Source organism: Monodon monoceros, unplaced genomic scaffold, assembly GCF_005190385.1.
Source record: "Monodon monoceros isolate NGI ecotype Baffin Bay Population unplaced genomic scaffold, NGI_Narwhal_1 Super_Scaffold_11, whole genome shotgun sequence".
NCBI lineage: Eukaryota > Metazoa > Chordata > Mammalia > Artiodactyla > Monodontidae > Monodon > Monodon monoceros.
In genome coordinates this window covers 48706491-48728630 of record NW_021703767.1, presented here as the reverse complement: position 1 = coordinate 48728630, position 22140 = coordinate 48706491, and the positions used below count along the sequence as shown (strand labels likewise).

Sequence of the window (22140 nt, the reverse complement as noted above, 5' to 3'; positions counted from 1 at the left end):
TATATATATATATATATATAGAATAGATATATATATATCTTTCATTGTGAAAATGACCTCTAATTGTTGAACTGTCTGGACTGGGAGAACTGTGAGTAGACATGCATACGCCAAAGCCCTCCTTGACCAGAACTTTTTAAAACTTTTTTGGAAAACCTGGGCCCCTTCTTCTCTCTGTAGAGTCTCTTGTAACTAACCTTGCCCTTATGGAAATTTGCAAACTTTGCCCAGGGGCTGTTAAAAGACTTGGTTCTATGTGTATGAGGCTTTCTTACGCTGGTGTGGTTTGCACCCACCCAGGTGGTCTGTTCTCTTACAACTGAGTTCGTCCCTTTTGGGAACTGGAGAAATCAGGATCAGGGCTAGTTTAGGATTCTGAAGAGAAATGTGCTTTAGATCTTTATGAAACATTTTTTTTTTTCCAGAGAACTTCACCAGAGGTACATAAGATACAAATTCACTGCTGTTTGATAGTAAATCCTAGCTTCCACAGGGTTTTTGACTAATTTAATTCCTTTCTACTAGATTTATTTGATAAAAACAACTGCCCTAATACAAAATTTTTTATCTGGTCCCCCATTGTGGTAAAGATAAAAAAAAGTTTCCTTTCTTGGTTAAGAGTTACTCATGTAGATAAAGACACTGGGCCTCATGTGTAAAAGCAAATTAAGCAACAAAGCTATTATTATGTAGCTACCATTTATATTGTGTGCTTAGTAGGTGCCAGGTACTTTTCTAAGCATTTTCTGTGTGTTAACTTATTTAATGCTCACAATATCTCTATCATGAGTTAGCTTTACTATTCCTATCCTATTTTATAGATAAGGAAGGAGAAGTAAGTGGTTACAGTGAAAGATTTTCAAATTTTTTAATCGAGGGAAATTTACAAGAAACGGCACCAAGAAAACTAACTTTATTTTGTATGTAGCTCTGTATTTCGGACATAGACAGGTATAGTCAGTCTGGGCGTTTTATGCTTAAAAATCATAGGTTGTAGAAGAACCCAGAGAACATGTGAATCTATCAGGTTTGACTAATAGATTGAGAAAAGTTGTAAAATTCAGTGAATTATATGTGTAACATTATTATTATTATTGGAAACATTTTTAAGTGGAGTGCTTATTAAAGGCAAGGAGAGTGTTAATAAAGAGCTTAGCTGGCTAGATTAAAGAAATTGTCTCTCCCCATCTGTCCTAATTAGCTTATCTCTCCTGCTTTCATAGCATGCTGGTTATTTCAGAAAAGAAGTGAGAGGTACTTTGAAAGGACACCATTTTTATTTAGCCAATTTATAATGATTTTGGAATGGTTGTCAATTTTTGAACATAAACTGTTTAAATATTAGACCTTTTCTGTAAAAATTTGTTACTGGAAGTTTCAGGCCTCTGGGTGCTCAATTAAGGATTTTGGCCTCTTTCTTGGTTTTGGCTCAAATGATTATGTTTCCTCATTTTGGGAAGATTTCTCTGGGTATTCTGATACTTGTCCTGATAGAAGGAAACCTTCCATCATTAACAGGTATTTAAAAATCTACATTATTTTTTATCTTTAGATCTGAAGTATATTTTCTCTAAAAATAACATTATTTGATATGACTGCTGTAAGAAATTGAAACAAATATTACTCTAGTCTTTGATATTGCTTCATTTAAACTGTATGAAAATCTCTCCAATAATACTGGTTTTCCTCTTCATTAGTAATTCTTGGTTCAAAGCTTACTTCCTCTTATTTCTTGTGTTGAAATTGGATGTATACTTGATTTCAATAACTAACAATCTTGAAATAAAGGACTAGGAATTAAATGGAGAAAAAATTGAATGCTTTACTTCTCCCCTCCTTAAGCACACATGTCTATAATTCGAGCATTGAGTTCAAAATCCAAATGTGGTGCAAATGTCAGTTTTTCTTCATTTGTTACCTTTCATTCTGTGTCTTCATTCATCGTCAGAAGCTTTGTTTATGCTTTCACTCTGTAGCACAAACCTACTTATCTTTAGAAGAGAGCCAAGAACCCAAGAGTACAGTTTCTTTTCTCCTGACTGACTCAGAATCCACAGACTCTTCTCTGTCTATCGAAAAGAAACAACCTATGGACCACAGAGAAACTGAGAGACAGTGGTTGCTCAGAAGAAAGCGATCTACTCTGTTTCCTAATGGTGTGAAAACCTGCCCAGATGAAAATGTTACAGAGGCTGTGGCAAACCATGTGAAATATTTTAAAGTCCGAGGTAAGCAAACATTCAAACCCATGGGCTCTATGATAAAATTCAAACATAGTTCTAAAACAGTTGTTGTATTTGAACATTATAGTTCAAAATTCATGATGCTTTGGATAGAGACTGAGCCAAATATTGTCTGTCTACTAGCCATGGAAAAGACTTGCTAAGAGTATGGTATTTATACAGCTTCAGAGGAAAGTTTACATTATTTTAAGAGAGGACATGGTTTAAAATTTTTGAAGCACTTCAAAAATACCAGTTTATGTTTCTGGATAAATTAATTATAACTTTTACTTCTGCATTGCAGTAATTTGTCTAAATATACCCACAAAAGATATTAACTAAGATATACTTAACCTACTTGGCTAATTAGTTATTTTATATATATGGAAATATGATCAATTTCTATATTTTATAGTTTAGCCATTCTACAGATTCAAGCTATTCTCGTTGTTATACACAAAACTTTTTACCTCTCAAATTGTGGCAGTTCTCACAATGGACCCTAAAGCAACAAAACTAGGAGTTTATTTTATTTTTTTTCATTTTTAAAAATTAGTTTTTATTGGAGTATAGTTGCTTTACAATGTCGTGTTAGTTTTTTCTGTACAGCAAAGTGAATCAGCAATACATATACATATATCCCCTCTGTTTTGGATTTCCTTCCCATTTAGGTCACCACAGAGCGTTGAGTAGAGTTTCCTGTGCTATACAGTGGGTTCTCCTTAGTTATCTATTTTATACATAGTAATGTACATGTGTCAATCCCAATCTCCCAATTCATCCCACTCCCCCTTCCCCCTTGGTGTCCATACATTTGTTTTCTACATCTGTGTCTCTATTTCTGCTTTGTAAATAAGTTCATCTGTATCATTTTTCTAGATTCCACATATAAGCAATATTATATGATATTTGTTTTTCTCTTTCTGACTTACTTCACTCTGTATGACAGTCTCTAGGTCCATCCACGTCTCTGCAGATGGCACTATTTCATTCCATTTTATGGCTGAGTAATGTTCCATTCTATATATATCTACCACATCTTCTTTATACATTCCTCTGTTGATGGACATTTAGGTTGCTTCCATGTCCTGGCTATTGTAAATAGTGCTGCAGTGAACATTGTGGTACATGTATCTTTTTGAATTATGGTTTTCTTCAAGTGTATGCTCAGGAGTGGGATTGCCAGGTCATATGGTAGTTCTATTTTTAGTTTTTTAAGGAACCTCCATACAGTTCTCCATAGTGGCTGTATCAGTTTACATTCCCACCAGCAGTATAAGAGGGTTCCCTTTTCTCCACACCCTCACCAGCATTTATTTTTGTAGATTTTTTGATGATGGCCATTCTGACTGGTGTGAGGTGATGCCTCATTGTAGTTTTGATTTGCATTTCTCTGATAATTAGTGATGTTGAGCATCTTTTCATGTGTTTGTTGGCCATCTGTATATCTTCTTTGGAGAAATGTCCATTTAGGTCTTCCACCCATTTTTTGATTGGGTTGTTTGTTTTTTTGATATTGAGCTTCATGAGCTGTTTGTATATTTTGGAGATTAATCCCTTGTCCATTGCTTTGTTTGCAAATATTTTTTCCCATTCTGAGGGTTGTCTTTTCATCTTGTTTATGGCTTCCTTTGCAGTGCAAAAGCTTTTAAGTTTCATTAGTTCCCTTTTGTTCATTTCTATTTTTATTTTCATTACTTTAGGAGTTGGGTCAAAAAAGATCTTGCTGCGATTTATGTCAAAGAGTGTTTTGCCTATTTTTTCCTCTAAGAGTTTTATAGTGTCCGGCTTTACATTTAGGTCTTTAATCCATTTTGAGTTTATTTTTGTGTATGGTGTTAGGGAGTGTTCTAATTTCATTCTTTTACATGTAGCTGTCCAGTTTTCCCAGCACCACTTATTAAAGAGACTGTCTTTCCTCCATTGTATATCCTTGCCTCCTTTGTCATATATTAGTTGACCATAGGTGTGTGGGTTTATCTCTGGGCTTTCTGTCCTGTTCCATTGATCTATATTTCTGTTTTTGTGCCTGTACCATACTGTCTTGATTACTGTAGCTTTGTAGTATAGTCGGAAGTCCGGGAGCCTGATTCTTCCAGCTCCATTTTTCTTTTTCAGGATTGCTTTGGCTATTTGGGGTCTTTTGTGTTTCCATACAAATTGTGAAATTTTTTGTTCTAATTCTGTGAAAAATTCCATTGGTAATTTGATAAGGATTGCACTGAACCTGTAGATTGCTTTGGTCAGTACAGTCATTTTCACAATATTGATTCCTCCAATCCAAGAACATGCTATATCTCTCCATCTGTTTGTGTCATCTTTGATTTTTTTCATCAATATCTTATAGTTTTCTGAGTACATGTCTTTTGCCTCCTTAGGTAGGTTTATTCCTAGGTATTTTATTCTTTTTGATGTGACGGTAAATGGGATTGTTTCCTTGATTTCTCTTTCTGATCTTTCATTGTTAGTGTTTAGGAATGCAAGAGATTTCTGTGCATTAATTTTGTAACCTGCAACTTTACCAAATTCATTGATTAGCTATAGCAGTTTCCTGGTGGCGTCTTTAGCATTTTCTATGTATAGTATCATGTCATCTGCAAACAGCAACAGTTTTACTTCTTTTCCAGTTTGGATTCCTTTTATTTCTTTTTCTTCTGTGATTGCTGTGGCTAGGACTTCCAAAACTGTGTTGAATAATAGTGGTGAGAGTGGACATCCTTGTCCTGTTCCTGATCTTAGAGGAAACGCTTCAGTTTTTCACTGTTGAGAATGATGTTTGCTGTGGGTTGGTTGTATATGGCTTTTATTATGTTGAGGTAGGTTCCCTCTATGCCCACTTTCTGGAGAGTTTTTATCATAAATCAATGTTGAATTTTGTGAAAAGCTTTTTCTGCATCTATTGAGATGATCATATGGTTTTTATTCTTCAGTTTGTTAATATGGTGTATCACATTGTTTGATTTGCATATACTGAAGAATCCTTGCATCCCTGGGATAAATCCCACTTGATCATGGCATATGATCCTTTTAATGTGTTGTTGGGTTCAGTTTGCTAGTATTCTGTTGAGGATTTTTGTGTCCATGTTCATCAGCGCTTTGGCCTGTAATTTTCTTATTTTGTGATATCTTTGTCTGGTTTTGATATCAGGGTGATGATGGTGGCCTTGTAGAAAGCTTGGGAGTGTTCCTCTGTAATTTTTTGGAACAGTTTCAGAAGGACGGGTGTTAGCTCTTCTCTAAACGTTTGATAGAATTCGCCTGTGAATCTATTTGGTCCTGGACTTTTGTTTGTTGGAACACTTTTTATTTTATATTGACGTATAGTTGATTAATAATGTTGTGTTAGTTTCAGGTGTACAGCAGAGTGATTCAGTTATACATGTATCTATTCTTTTTTCAAATTCTTTTCCCATTTAGTTTGTTACATAATTATTTTATTTTCAATTAAACAGTGTTATCCTTGATCTCATACCCTTTTATTATATTAATTCATTCTCTGTTCCTTATATTTACTAACCAGAATTGGTTAATTGACCATAATATGTCCCTTAGATATTTGAAGATTCCCAGACTTTGCTTTTTGCTGCTCAAGAGCCAATAAAAAGCCATAATATGGATGCGATGCTAGTAAGTTAAAGTGGATATAGATAATGAAATGATAGTGAAATCAGGCTTGTTCATTCATGCATGTATTCAACAAATGTTTATTGATCATTTACTATTTTCCAGGGACTGGGCTATATAAACCTTCAGTCTGAGCTGCTACTTTGTCTTCTTCTTTATTTTCCTCTATGTTGTCCTTTCTGTCCTCCTTCCTTATCAAAGCAAATGCTTTTAATATAAAAAATTTAATATCAGATATTACATATATTTATATGTTTGATTTTTTAGTTTCTTAAAGTGGCACAGTATGTTAGAACTTATTTTTCCAGAGTGTATTTATATCTCTTGGTTGTATTTTGGACTATCAAACTTACTAAGCAATAAACTTTTCTTTCACTTTTTAAATGGAAATCCATTGACCTGGCCTTTTGTGAGTAGGGCATATGCCAGAAGTGGGAAATTCCAAAGAGAGTGGGAAGAGAAAAAGGAACTGAAGATGAATGAGAATGAGTGTGTAATATATCAAAATATGATTTCTACTACCTGGATTTTTATGTAATATTACTTTAAAATAGGTAAGAATACCAGAATACCTAGATAGCTTCTGGTTAAATAGTGAAGAGGAAATAACCAATCATTTAAGGCATATGATTATGCCTTTTAATTTCTTTGCCCTTGTGTTTATACATTCAAGAGACGCTATTGAAAAAGAAGCCAACCAAAAGAAAAATAAAGCATTCCTTGAATAATTGACTTTAAAATACAGATTCTGTGAATGAGATCATTGGAAAGGGACCTCAAAGCTAAAATGATTGACACAGCACATCAAGATTATAACAATGTTGATATAGCTGTTACTGTCATGATAAAGAGTAAATATTTTATTTGTTATGTTTTGAAATTTAGGAAAAATGAATATTTCAACATAGGTCTTGATTTGGAAGAGATTTGGAAGAGATAATTGGATTATGCCCTTAGAACCAATTGTTTTGAGATTGGAGGAAAAGATCCACTCACTGTCCAACCAGGAATCTTTGGTTTTTCCACCAAGCTAATTCAGTGTAACGGTTTGCCCAATTTTTCCTTCATAGATAATTTGGTATCAGTTGCTAGTTGGTATAACACATTTGAAAAATATCTCCATTTAAGCAAGAAGCAACTGAATTTAACCTAGTCATTTGTGAAATTAAAGAGATATTTAGGGTGCTTGGAGTAGGAAGTAATAGTATCCCCCTTTAAAAAATTGTATTAGTAGTTGGACCTTTTAAAATGTAGCTTTAAAAGGAAACCATAAACAAGAAGAAAAGACAGCCCTCAGAATGGGAGAAAATATTTGCAAATGAAGCAACTGACAAAGGATTAGTCTCCAAAATTTACAAGCAGCTCATGCAGCTGAATATCAAAAAAACAACCCAATCCAAAAATAGGCAGAAGACCTAAATAGACATTTCTCCAAAGGAGATATACAGATTGCCAACAAACACATGAAATAATGCTCAACATCACTAATTATTAGAGAAATGCAAATCAAAACTACTGTGAGGTATCACCTCACACCAGTCAGAATGGCCATCATCAAAAAATCTACAATCAGTGCTGGAGAGGGTGTGGAGAAAAGGGAACCCTCTTGCACTGTTGGTGGGAATGTAGATTGGTACAGCCACTATGGAGAATAGCATGGAGGTTCCTTAAAAAACTAAAAATAGAACTACCATATGACCCAGCAATCCCACCACTGGGCATATACGCTGAGAAAACCATAATTCAAAAAGAGTCATGTACCACAGTGTTCATTGAAGCTTTATTTACAATAGCCAGGACATGGAAGCAACCTAAGCGTCCATCGACAGATGAATGGATAAAGAAGATGTGGCACATATATACAATGGAATATTACTCAGCCACATAAAGAAACAAAACTGAGTTATTTGTAGTGAGGTGGATGGACCTAGAGTCTGTCATACAGAGTGAAGTAAGTCAGAAAGAGAAAAATGAATACTGTGTGCTAGCATGTATATATGGAATCTAAAAAAAAAAAAAATGTTTCTGAAGAACCTAGAGACAGGACAGGAATAAAGACACAGATGTAGAGAATGGATTTGAGGACACAGGGAGGGGGAACGGTAAGCTGGGACGAAGTGAGAGTGGCATTGACATACATACACTACCAAAACTAAAACAGATAGCTAGTGGGAAGTAGCTGCATAGCACAGGGAGGTCAACTTGGTGCTCTGTGACCACCTAGAGGAGTGGGATAGGGAGGATGAGAGGGGGACGCAAGAGGGAGGAGATATGGGGATATAGGTATATGTATAGCTGATTCACTTTGTTATAAAGCAGAAACTAACACACCATTGTAAAGCAATTATACTCCAATAAAGATGTTAAAAAGAAATATGTGGCTTTATTAGGGTATACATTGGTAGATTATAAACTGCACATATTTAAAGCATAGAATTTGATTTGTTTTGACAAATGTATTTATCCTTGAAGTTATCACTACAATCAAGATAATGAATTTGTCAATTACCTCCAAACATTTTCTCATGTGCCTGTATAATCCCTTCCTCTCTCAGCACCTCCCTTGACCTCAGTGCTGAGGCAACCACTAATCTGCTTTCTATTACTATGTATCGTTTGCATTTTCTACATATTTTCAATGTCCTCATACTGTTTACTCTTTTTTTTTTTGTCTAGCTTCTTTTAATCAGTTTGTTTTGAGACTCATCCATGCTTTTTTTGTGTATCAGTAGTTTTTTACCATTTACTGTTGGGTATTATTCCATTTTATGGATATATTGCATCTTGGGATATTTGGGTGCTTTTCAGTTATTGGGGATTACGAGGAAAGCTGTCATGAACGTTTTTGTACAATTTTTTGTGTGAACATATGCTTTTTATATCTGTTGGTTAATAGGAGTGTAGTGGGTGGGTCACACGATAGCTCTATGTTTAACTTTTTAAGAAATTGCCAAAACTGTTTTCCAGTGTAGTTGTACCAACAGCTGTATATTGGGATTCCAATTATTCCACATCTGTGCAGCGCTTGGTATAGTCAGTGCTTTTAAACTGTAACCATTCTAGTAGATATGAAATAACATCTATTGTGGTTTTAACTTGCCTTTTCTTGATGGCTAATGATGTTGAGCACTTTTTCATGTGCTCATTTGCCATTTGTATATCTTTTTTGGTGAAGAGTCTATTCGAATATTTTGCTCCTTTAAAAAAATAATTGGATTGTTTGTTTTATTATTGAGTTGTAAGAGTTCTTTATGTGTTCCAAATACCAGTTCTTTGTCAGATATATGTTTTGCATAAATTTTCTTCCAATGTTTGGTTTGTCTTTTTATTTCCTTAACAATGTCTTTTGAGGAACAGAAGTTTTAAATTTTGATAAAGTCCAATTTATCAGGTTTTTTTTTTTTTTTTTTTTTTTTGCAGTACACGGGCCTCTCACTGTTGTGGCCTCTCCCGTTGCGGAGCACAGGCTCCGGACGCGCAGGCTCAGTGGCCATGGCTCACGGGCCCAGCCGTTCCGCGGCACGTGGGATCTTCCCGGACCGGGGCACGAACCTGTGTCCCCTGCATCGGCAGGCGGACTCTCAACCACTGCGCCACCCGGGAAGCCCTATCAGTTTTTTTTTTTTGCATCATGCTTGCTTTTGGTGTTGGATCTAAATTTGCTTAGCTCAGAATCACAAAGACTTTCTCTTGTTATTTCTGATAGAAATTTTATAATTTTTAGGTTTTACATTCAGGTCTATGATCTACTTTGAGTTAATTTTTGTATTTGATGTATACAGATCAAAGTTAATTTATTTTGCTTTTGCATAGCCAGTTGTTCCAGCATCATTTATTAAAAATATTATCTTTCCTTGCCGCTGAACCTTTGTTGAAATTCAGTCTTCGGTATATGATGGGTCTATTACTTCACTTTTCATTCTTTTACACAGATCTCTTTGTCTGTTTTTATGCCAGTACCTAACTGTCTTGATTACTGTGAGCTTTATAATAAGTCTTTGAGTAAGATAGTGCAAGTCCTTCAACTTTGTTCTTTTTAAAATTTGTTTGGTTATGCTAGGTCCTTTGTCTTCCATATAAATATAATCATCTTGCCAATTTGTACACAAGAGGCTACTGGGATTTTGATTGGGATTGTGTTGAATTTATTGATCAATTTGCAAAGAATTATAATCTTAACAATATTGACCCTTCTGATCTGTGGATATATCCCTCCATTTATTTAGATCTCTGTCAGTTTCTCTCAACAGTGTTTTGTAATTTTCAGTGTATAGATCTTACACATCTTTTTATCAGATTTATTTCACTTTTTTCATGCTATTGTTAACACTATTTAAAAAAAATTTGGTCTCTGATTGTTCCTTGCTAGCATATAGACATACAACTGAGTTATGTGTATTGATCTTTTATTCTGTAACTTTGTTAAAATCACTTATTAGTTCTAGTAGCTTCTTAATATACTCCTTAAGGTTTTCTACATGGGTGATTATTTCATCTGCAAATAAAGATATAGTTTTACTTCTTATCTTCCAATTTGTATGCCTTTTATTTCTTTTTCTTGCCTTATTGCATCAAATTAACTGTTCCTCATGCTTTGGGCTCCACGATTCTGAAGGGAAATTATATTACCCTAAAAAAAAGACTTTGCTCCATTCTAGATTTCTGTGTACTAGATAAGATGCACAGCCTGAGTCCTAGTAACAGGATTAAAGACAGATTAAATGCCGGCATTTCCTTCTTCAGAATATTGTCATTACATTTATCCTTCCTCCACCGGTTTCCAGGACAAGTTTCTCTGCCAGAAGAGAGGCTTTTGTAGATTAGTTATCTTCTCGAAAATAGAAAGTTATCTCCAGTGTTAACTAAAGGCTACATGAAAATCATTTGACAAGGATAGGACTTATGAACAAATAGGCCAAATAGAGAAGTATGTGGCGTTTGTCTGTGGTGGAGTTTTGCCCTCCTTAGTACCTCTTTCCTTGAAATAGTGCTGATTTTGCTCTTGTCTGTACAGCCTGTACTGTCCTATCTAGGTTTCCCCTCTCTGAGCTCCATGAATACTCCAGACTACCCCCCAATTCTCCTCCTGTATCAGAATGTAAGTGTTTTGAATTCTATTATTCTTAATTGGAAAACCACTGGATAAATTAAGGCTGTGCAGTTGATCCTTGAACAACATGGGTTTGAAATGTGAGGGTCCCCTTCTACTCACATTTTTTTTCAGTAAATACATACTGCAGTGTTATATGATCCAGGGTTGGTTAAATATGTGGATGTGCCACCGCGGATAAGGAGGGCTAACTGTAAAGTTATATGTGAATTGACTGCAGAGGGTCTGTGCCGCTAACTGCCACATTATTCAAAGGTCAACTGTATTACTTTTCTGGAGGGAAATGCATTTTTTATAGTTTTACTGAGATATAATTAACATACCAATTAATTCATTTAATGTATAGAATTCAATGGTTTTCCAGTATATTCACAGAAACGAGTAACTATCATCACACTCAGTTTAAGAACATTACATCACCTCAAAAAAAACCCCCACCCTTTAGATATCACTTTCTTACCACTCTGTCTCCCCTTCCCCTCCCCCCAGGACTAAGCAACCACTAATCTACTTTCTGTCTCTATAGAACTGCGTATTCTGGATTTGTCATATAAATGAGATAATATAATATATGGTCTTTTATGACTGGCTTCTTTTACTTAGCATAATGTTTTCAAGGTTCATCCATGTTGTAGCATGTATGAGTAGTTTATTTTTTGTGGCCAAATAATAACATTCTGTTGTATGGATACACCACTTTTGGTTTATCCATTTGTCAGCTGATGGATATTTGGGTTGTTTTCGTTTCTCTTGGGTGTATATCTAAGAGTAGAATTTCTGAGTCATACGTTTAACCACATGAGGAATTTCCAGATTGTTTTCCAAAATAGATGTACCGTGCCCACCAGCAGTGTATGAAGGTTCTGATTTCTCCACATCTTTGCCAGCACTATAATTTCCTTAAAAAAAAAGAAAAAATTTCAACCATCCCAATGGGTGTGAAGTGGCATCTTGTGGTTTTGATTTGCATTTGTTTAATGACTAATAATGTTGAGCATCCTTTTATATGTTTCTTGGATTTGAATATCTTCTTTCAAAGAATGTCTTTAAATCCTTTGCCTTTTAAAAATTTGGGTTATTTATCTTGTTTTCATTGAGTCATAAGCAATCTTTATATATTCTCGATACAAGACCCTTATCAGACAAATGATTTGAAAGTATTTTCATTTTCTTGATGGTGTCTTTCACAAAAGACAGAAGGTCTTTTTTTCACCATGCACAAAAGGTTTTGATTTTGATGAAGTCCATTTTATCTATTTGTTATTCTTTTGCAAAACTGTTTATGCTCTTCTGGGTCCCTTGCAATTTCATATGAATTTTAGAATTAGCTTGTTAATTTCTGTAAAGAAACCAGGGTTCTGATAGGATTGCATTGAGTCTGCAGATCATTTTGAAGATACAGTTGGCCCTCTGTATCTGTGGGTTCTGCAACCACAGATTCAACCAACTGTGGATTTAGGATTGCCGTGTACACACTGCTATATTTAAAATGGATAACCAACAAAGACCCACTGTATAACACAGGGAACTGTGCTCAATATTATATAACAACCTAAATGGGAAAAGAATTTGAAAAAGAATAGATACATGTATATGGATAACAGAATCACTTTTCTGTACACCTGAAACCAACACAACATTGTTAATCAATTATACCCCAATATAAAAAAGTTTAAAAACAAAAAAACAATAAAACACTTGAAAAAAAATTCCAGAAAGTTCCAAAAAGCAGAACTTGATTTTGCTATGTGCTGGCAACTATTTACATAACATTTACATTGTATTAGGTATTATAAGTAATCTAGAGGTGATTTAACATATATGGGGGTGTGTGCATAGGTTACATGCAAATACTACACCATTTTATATAAGGGAATTGAGTATCTGAGGGTTTTGGTATCTGTAGGGGTTGGGGGTTTAACAATTAAATCTTCCAATTCACGAACATGGAAAGTTTTTCCATTTATTTATGTTGTCTTTAATTTTTTTTCAACAGTGTTTCTTGGTTTTCAGAGTATAAGTTTTGTACTTTGTTAAATTTATTCCTAAGTATTTTATTATTTTTGATGCTTTTATAGATGGAATTGTTTTCTTAGGTTCATTTTTTGTTTGTTCATTGCTAGTGTATAGACATACAACTGATTTATATGTATTGATCTTGTATCCTGACACCTTGCTAAACTTGTTTATTCTGTAAGTTTTTAAGTGGATTTCTTAGGAGATTTTTTCAGGAAATGACATCCCCCAAAGCATAATTTGTAGGAGGCAGCTTATGCTATTCTTCTGTGAATTCATGAGAGATGCCAAGGGAAGGCCTGCTATGAAACCTGGTATGATTTCTACACTTCTGGATGCTCCAGCTGCATTTTCCCTCACACAATAATGTTTTTCTAAGATTTTATGAAAATATTTTAAACATATAAAGTAGTTGAAAGAATAGTTTAGTGAACACCATAGTCTTACCACCTAGCTCTACAGTTAACATTTTATATTTGCTTTATCACATATCTATCTATCCAACCATCCTATTTCTTAGATGTATTTCATAAATTAAAGATATCATTTCATTTCCCTGTAGAACTTCAGCATGAATATCATTAACTAGAGCTTAATATTTGTTTACTTTTCTGAAGGTAGAATTTACATAGAGTGAAATGCATAAATCTTAAGGATACCATTTGGTGAGTTTTGACTAATGCACACATTGGTGTAATCCAAACCTCTCTTAAATTTGGGGATAGTGCCACCACAGAAAGTTCCCTTATTCCCCTTCCAAGACAGTCCTCCCTTCTCAACCCCAACTACCAGGTGACCACTCTTCTAATTTTTTTAAACCATAGCTTAGTTTCACCTATCTAGGACTTTATATAAGTAGAAATAGTATGAACTCTTTTGTGTAAGGCTTCTTTGACTCAGCCTTTTGAGATTCATTCATGTTTTTGCATGAATTAGTAATTTGTTCCTTTTGATTCCATTATGTGACTGTATGTTTGTTTATTTTCCTGTTGATGGATACCTGGGTTGTTTTCTTTTTTAAGTTATTATGTATAAAGCTGCTCTAGCATTGAACATAAGTCTTTCTGTGGATATGTGCTTACGTCTCACTTGAAGGAATACCTAGGAGGGAGGTTACTGGGTCATAGGTTTGGTGTATATTTAGTTATATAAGAAACTACCGGTACTTTTCCCAAAGTGGTTGTACTATTTTTCATTCTTGCCAAAAATGAGGGTTGTGTTTGTTCCACATTCTCGCCAAAATTTGATATTGTCAATGTAAAAAGTTTTAGCCTCTCTGGTTCATGTGTGGGTGGTTCAATTTCCATTTCTCTGAAGAATGAATGACAGAGCACTTTTTCACATACTCGTTGACTCTTTGTATCTCGTCCTTTGTAAAGTGTCTGCTTCAGTCTCTTACATATTTTAAAAATTGGATTGTTTGCCTTTTTGTTAGGGAGTTGTAGAAATCCCTTAAATATCCTAAATACCAGTTCTTTATCAGATATATGTATTTTGAATATTTTCTGCCAGAGGTATGGCTTACCTATTCATTTTTATTAATAACATCTTTGTTGAGCAAAAGTTTTTAGTTTTGATGAATTCTAATATCAGTTTTTTGTTTTTTCTTTTATAGTTGTTGCTTTCTGAGTCCTGTCTATGAAATCTTTGCTTATCTTCAGGTCATGTATATATTCTTCTGTGTTTTCTTTTAGGACCTTCAAAGTATTAGCTTTCATATTTCAAATTATTTTATTATGTATATTGTGAAGACGTTATTGAGATTTATTTTTTCTCATAGATATATAGTTATTTGGTCTCACAGTACTTTTAATACTTTCTTTGAATCACCTCATTTCATAACCAGATCTTATAGATATTCGCTTTTTGTTTGTTTTTACCAACTCAGACATTCATCTTTGCATTGTCTTCTGGTGTGTACTAAGCTGTCATTTGGAAGTTTAAAGAGGAAGAAAGGAAGAACTTGAATCTACAAGTGGTCACCTCTGCCTCAGTCTGTCTCTGTTGGAGTCTTCTGTATGCTGTAGGGTCAGAAGTTCTAAAGAACAGGATTAAGGATGTAGTTAGTTTACTGAAAAAGAAACTGAGTTTGCAACCAAAGGTTCATTCAGTTTAACCCTGAAAAATCAGTTGATAGAGAAACTTTCAATATTCATATATTTTAATCTCTGTTAAAGCCTAAGAGGTTTTTTTAGTCTGAGACTCTTCTTCCATCAAATAACTGTTGGACAACCAGAATCCAATATGATAATAACATTTAATATTCATGTAGCACTATGTAGTTTATAAAATACTCTCACAGATAAATTAAGTAAAGGAGTTATTATTCATCTCATTAAAAAAGAGAGATGAGTACATTGAAATGTTGACTGGCTAGGTCAGTTACTCTTGGTTATCAAGCTAGTACACAGTGAGCCTAGGGCTAGAATTGAGATCCTTCTGACTCAGTGAGTTCAGGGCCTCTATCTCGATATGCTGGTAGATTAGCATTCAGTCCTCTTGAGATGAAAAATGATTTCCTTGATCTCTGTCCACTTAAATCCATCTTTCTCCCTTACCACCCTCCTCCTCTTCTCTCTCATCCCATCTGTTGTGCGCAGTGCCCTGCATCAGGACACTGAAATGGTTACAGGATAGCAATACACTTAGTGCTGTATAAAATGTGCAGACAGCCTGTTTAGGGTCCTTTCAGAGTTGATGCTTTGAAATAACTTAGCAGATACATTAAATTAGCTTTCATTTTAATACAGTATGTTTCTTCTGAATATCATTTTCTTTTCTTTTTAGTTCTCATATCTTTTAAAAAATTAATAGATTTTATTTTTTGGAGAAGTTTTAGGTCTACAGAAAAATTGAGCAGAAAATCCAGAGTTACGTATACTGCCACCCTTACACACACACACACACATATTTTTCCCTCTTATTGTGAGAACCCCAAAGTGCTTTCTCTAAAAATACCTCTCTGTTTGTTTTTCAGTATGCCAGGAAGCTGTCTGGGAAGCCTTCAGGACTTTTTGGGATCGACTTCCTGGGCGTGAAGAATATCATTACTGGATGAATTTGTGTGAGGATGGAATCACAACTATATTTGAAATGGGCACACATTTTAGTCAGTCTGTGGAACATAGAAGCTTAATTATGAAGGTAAATGTAGTAACAAGGGAAGAAATTACTGGACTGTTGTAGGAGTGCGTATACATAGCTCAGGCCTAAAGGAAGAAAGAGCAAATGCCAAATCCCTGCATTACTCTTTTTTGTTGAATTAGGTTGTTCAAGTGACCTACCACAGGGTGGCTTAGTCTTTGTATCCCTAACTCTGGCCATTATAATAAGCATTGTTAACCCAGCAAGAGCCTCATGCTTTTTTATAAATGTAAATATTTGGAAATAATACTCAGCAAAGATTTAGGCTAAGAATATATATCTGTGAGAGTCAAACATTCTTGCCAGGGTTTTTCATCTTATCAATTCAGAGTGGTGCAAACGACTCTAATTAAGATAGAGGATATAGGTCATTGGATAAATGTTTAGTAAAGTATAAATGTGATTCTAATTAATGAATTTGCTAACTTGTTTTCCTTGTTATAGATTTAGTTTACTCTTAGCAAAGGATAAATAAGCATGCATATAGACTAATTATCTGCCCACCTTCCCCTTTCATATTGCATGCATGTATTCATGACAAGAGAATGAAACTGTTTAGATATACGTGGTAGATTGCTCATTCTGTGTGATAGGCCCTTTATAGCCTTCTTCCTTTGTTCAAGTCCTACATGTCCTCAGCTCAGATGTAGCCTCCTTTGTGAGGAATCAACCCCCAGCCTAGCAGATTTAGCTCCCATAATCCTTTGAACTCCATAATTCTTTATTCATTCTTTAATGTTGTACTTCTTACATTTTATTATTATTAGTTGTATATGTGGGCCAATGTATCAGAAGAATAGAATTGACAGGGGACCAGATTGGAGGGGTGGATAACTTAACAAGTTTATAGTTGATAGGAAACCATTGAAGGGTTGTAAGTAGGTGAGTCATGGGGGCTGATTGGACAGTTTTGAATTGTAAAATGGTTATTATGGTTTCTATACGCCATGCGATAGATTAGAAGGGACAAGATGAGCAGAGATCAGTCACGACTCCAGGGCCGAGGGGATGAGAGTCCTAACTAGACCATGAGATAGAGAAAGGGAGCATAGGGGATATAAGTAGGAAAAAGATTAGTAGGACTCTGTGATGGATTGGATGGGAGTGGGATAGGATGAAAGAATGGCCCAGGAAGCCTCCCAGCTTCTGGCTTGGATGACTACCACTGAGAACTCAGGCAGAGAAGCCGCTTGTAGATGCTGACAGGGAGAGTGAGCTTGCTTCTTAATGTGTTGTTTTGAGCCATTTGTGAAATGTGAATTGCTTGATATTTAGGTATGAAGCCAAGAAGAGTGGTCTGGGTTATAAATACAGCTCTAGGGTTCACCAGCCATTTGTGAAATGTGAATTGCTTGATATTTAGGTATGAAGCCAAGAAGAGTGGTCTGGGTTATAAATACAGCTCTAGGGTTCACCAGCCTTGAGGTAGTAATTGAAATCATAAGAGTGGCTGAGAACGTTACTTAAGCAATCACTGGCTGTCCAAAATCTGAAGGAAGCTTGATTTTACCTTTTTTTTTCTTAAATTGAAATATAGTTGATTTACAGTTGTGTTGATTTCTGCTGTACAGCAAAGTGATTCAGTTTTACATATATATACATTCTGGGGGTTTTTTTAGCTTGATTTTAAATATAACAACAACTGTTTACACATAGGTGGTGAATTTATGTGGTTGACACCTTTTATCAGAACTCAGAACGCCAGCATTTGTACAAATAACCACCATGCTGGCCTATAAAATTTTAAAGCTAATAGTATAACCTGATAAAATGATGATTTTGCTATATGTGTATATGTATCTTGAGAGAGATTAACTAAAGGAAATAAAATCACAGTTGAAGCTGCTGGATGGTTGAAATTAAAAAAGAAACAAAAAAGAGTGGCTGAGATTATTCTAGGAGAGTCTGTATAGTAAGAGCCGTGAGTTATTTATAAATATTTTGGGAATTATTTAGAGTAATAGTCTCTCCATTTTACAGATACGGAAATTGAGGCCCAGCACCAGAGAGATTGCGGGATTTACCTCCATAGCTAAGAAAGAGAAAATGGAATTCTTCTGATTCTAAATTAGTGTCCTTATTATCGTATTGGTCTCAAAATAAAACCACTAATTTAGAGGAAACTTGGAGACAGTTTGCTTTGGAATGCCCCAGAGGAATAATCCAACTATTTATCAGACAATTTATCTTTTTGTCTGAATTCTGGAGAATCAGATTTCATAGTTATTTTATCCACATGATTATATTGGTCTGTGATGAGAGTTTCTATAAATGTATTAGATCACAAAACAGTTTGGTTCTAAGTCCATGGAAGGTTAATGTAAAACTCTACCAATCTCTTACCTGTAGATCTTTTTGGAATGATTAGCAGGTGAAGTCCGTTAATCTGTGCCCATTAAGAGAGCACAGGGACTTTTGTGCACATACACAGAGACTTGAGTGTCAGGACATTCTTGGAGTCACAAAACAAACTTGGCATCATTAGTACCTTGCTTTAACTATTTCTCTAGCCATAGAGAATAATAACATAGATTCTGTGTTAGGGCATTAGTGTTCTAGATGCAATACATTTTCTTTACTGCTTATTAACTGTCATTAATTCACATGGTCATTTTTATATCTTTGTTTTCCTTAGAAACTGACATACACAAAGGAAACTGTAAGCAGGTGAGTGTCTTTTTTCCCTAAGTTCATGCTTGGCAACAGACATGTATCATACCTATTCCCAGACTCATCCCACATTTGATGATTCCTTCCTGTTTTCTTGCCAGTTCCTGCAATGACCAGGCCTGTGGGTTAGTCTCAAATGCTTTTCCTCATCTTGAGGCCACTTCCCTTCCCAGACCACCTCTGCAGCCACTGTGCTAATTTACTGTCTGACCTTCCCAGGAGGCAGACTTGGTCCTCTCTCTTGGGTGAGAAAATAGATTTTTGGAAATGGAATACCAAATGATCTACTCTTGTTGAGGCTTACAGGCTAATGATAATATTGATCTAAAATGGTACACCTTAGTGGAGGATGGTTTACTAAATGATGGGTTGTGGTGTGGGTCACTTTATTGTGTAATGACGATTATGATGTTGAAGCATAGGAATAGCACAGCCTTGATGAATCCTCCAGTGGTATGAGTCTTGGCTCTGTGGGCCTTTAGGCTTAGGATTAAGGTCATTTCTGGCTCCTGAACAGTAGCAGGACAAAGCAGATCATGGAAGGTGAGGGATTTTGAGCCTACAGGGACTAAAGATTTCCAGTTCTATCCATACTCAAAATATCTAGATTATGCCGGCATGTAAGTGATTTTTTTTGAAAAACATCACTAGGGCATGCAATTCAGGTCAGAGTCCAGAATTTTGCCTCAAATTAGATGGAAGGACAGATTGGAAAACCAACTAGGTGAGTCAGTGTCCAGAGGTCTAGCCTGGGCAGCAGAGTCCAGGCAAAAGCATAGCTGGAGTACACCTGTGGGTGTGGAGTACACCTCCTTATAGTGGGGTATATGTAAGTTTCAAATCAAACATGAGTAAACAGGAGGAGAGTGGGACTCCTTGTGGTCTCACTTCATACAGCTAACAGTACCACTGAGTCTATGCTGGGGCCTGGGATTGAGCTCCTGCTTAGATGTGGGGCCATGTGGTGCTTTAAATGTGTGTTCTTCACCTCTGAGAGCCAGAGCTCGGAGGTTACTTGTGATTGCCATTGCAACACGCAATGCAGTAGACTAAATAATCTTGTGGGTCCTACCAGTGCCAGTAATCTTCATGGTTGTATGTAATAAAAATGATAGCACATCTTACATATCTTATATGGTTGAGAAGTATATAAAAACCATAATAAATATGGCTCTTAACCTGGAAGAAGCCTTGGAGTTTACCTGTGAAAATGGACATTGGAAAGATTGTAGCTTGTGAGTTATTATAAAGTGGTGGAAGGAAGGTTATCTGAAATAGAATGGAAAGTTGTAACACCATATGTGGATTGGTGTCATAACACATAACACATGAGGTGAACTGGAAGGTAGCTGGAAGATGTTTGAGGGGTAGTTTGTGTATTCCTACGTAGCTCACTTCAACTGGGTGCAGTTTTCTGCATTCACCTACTATTTCTTGTAATAAAATTGTGTATGTGTAGAAGAGAAATTCTTATTATGCTTAGTTTTCCTGATGTGTTAACCATGTTGAAACATTCGTAAATAAACATCATAGAGAACTGACTGTGTCACATTTTTATTGTTAAGGCACTGTATGTCCTAGATATACGAAGGAGACTCAAAATACTATGCACCATCCTTAGAAAATAGGACATGAGTAAAAATAGCAATACAGATGAACAAAAATATAACTGAATTTTGAGAATTTAAAAGTTGGTATCCTTCCCATGAAACTAGAGCAGACCAGGTCGGGGTGTGATGAAAAGTTGTGGTACTTGCTGAAATGGTACTTGCTGAAATGAGGTGACCTGGAGTTAGGTAACACTGGAGTGAAACCATAGGAGTGGTGTAGGAATTCACTAAACCCCTCTTTCTTTAAGCTGAATATTATAGTCATCCCTTAAAACCCTTAATTTGCCCATCACTTTTCTATATTTAAATTTATTTTTATGATTTTCTTGAGATTACTCTCATTTTCTGTGTTGAGATTCTGGTACTAGTTTTCTATTTCTGCTGCAACAAATTACCACAAGCTTTGGTAGCTTAAAAAAACACAAATTTGGGCTTCCCTGGTGGCGCAGTGGTTGAGAGTCTGCCTGCCGATGCAGGGGACACGGGTTTGTGCCCCGGTCTGGGAAGATCCCACATGCCGCGGAGCGGCTGGGCCCGTGAGCCATGGCTGCTGAGCCTGCGCATCCGGAGCCTGTGCTCCGCAACGGGAGAGGCCACAGCAGTGAGAGGCCCACGTACCTCAGAAAACAAAACATAACAAAACAAAAAAACCCCACAAATTTATCTTACAGTTCTGTAGTTCAAAAGTTTGACATGAGTCTCAAGGTGTTGGCAGGTCTGCGTTACCTTTCTGGAGGCTCTAGGGGAGAATCTGTTTTCTTGTGTTTTTTAGCTTCTAGAGGCTGCCGACACTCGTTGACTTATGACCCCCTTCCATCTTCAAAGTTAGCAGTGGCTGGTCGAGACTTTGTCACATTCTATCACTCTGACACTCTGCTGCCTCCTTCTTCCACATTCACATTGGGCTTACCTGGATAAACCAGGATACATCCTCTTCCTTAAGGCCAGCTGATTAGCAACCTTAATTCCCCTTTGCATGTAACCTCATGTAGTCACAGGTTCTGCAGATTAGGATGTGGACATCTTTGGGAGACCACTATTCTGCTTACCACAATACTTGTCTGTAATTTAAATTGCTTCTTCTACATGAACTCTAACCTATCTGCTAACATGGCTTGTACCAAATAGTCTGCTGTGTACCAATTTAACCTTCCCCCTACTATCATCTGGCAAGTCTATTAAAAAAAAGCATTTTCCACCTTACTCAGGACCTCACATCCCATCTTACCCTTTAGATACCAACCTGTCATTGTTTTTTTCTCTCTCTCCTGAGTCTTCAACTTCTCCTGTTACTAACTGCTCATTAGCATTTAAACATGCTCAAGTGTTCCCAGGTTACCTGTCTTAAAAAAAGCCCTCCTCCAGCACTTGTCTCCAGCCAGACATCTTGAAAACATCTCCCCTTAGCTCCAGTCATAATTTATTCAAATACATTTTCCATCCCCTTTTCTCTTGCTTCTTCTGGAATCCCTATTATGCATAGATTGGCATGCTTTGTATTATCCCATAGGTCTGTTATATTGCTTTCATTTTTTTCATTTGTTTTTCTGTCTGCTGTTTTGATTGGGTAATTTCCATTATTCTATCTTCCAGATCACTTATTCTTTCTTCTGCATTACTCATTCTGCTGTTCATTGCCTTTAGCTCAGCTTTTGTCTCAGCAAATGAATTTTCTAATTTTTCTTGGTTCCTCCTTATAGTTTCTAGTTCCTTTTTACAGTAATCTGAATTTCTGTCGATAACC

The 22140-nt window shown here is 35.8% G+C and overlaps 1 protein-coding gene across 1 annotated transcript in view; it reads left to right on the top strand.

The window, feature by feature from the left end:
- Window positions 1-1742: 1742 nt before the first annotated feature.
- Window positions 1743-22140, top strand: part of IMPG2 (interphotoreceptor matrix proteoglycan 2) — a 68371-nt gene continuing 47973 nt past the window's right edge. The window contains exons 1-3 of the mRNA XM_029215325.1: window positions 1743-2228; window positions 15950-16116; window positions 18752-18783. Coding sequence (XP_029071158.1) covers window positions 1802-2228; window positions 15950-16116; window positions 18752-18783 — 626 coding nt within the window. The 5' untranslated portion in view covers window positions 1743-1801. The remainder of the gene's footprint in view (window positions 2229-15949; window positions 16117-18751; window positions 18784-22140) is intronic.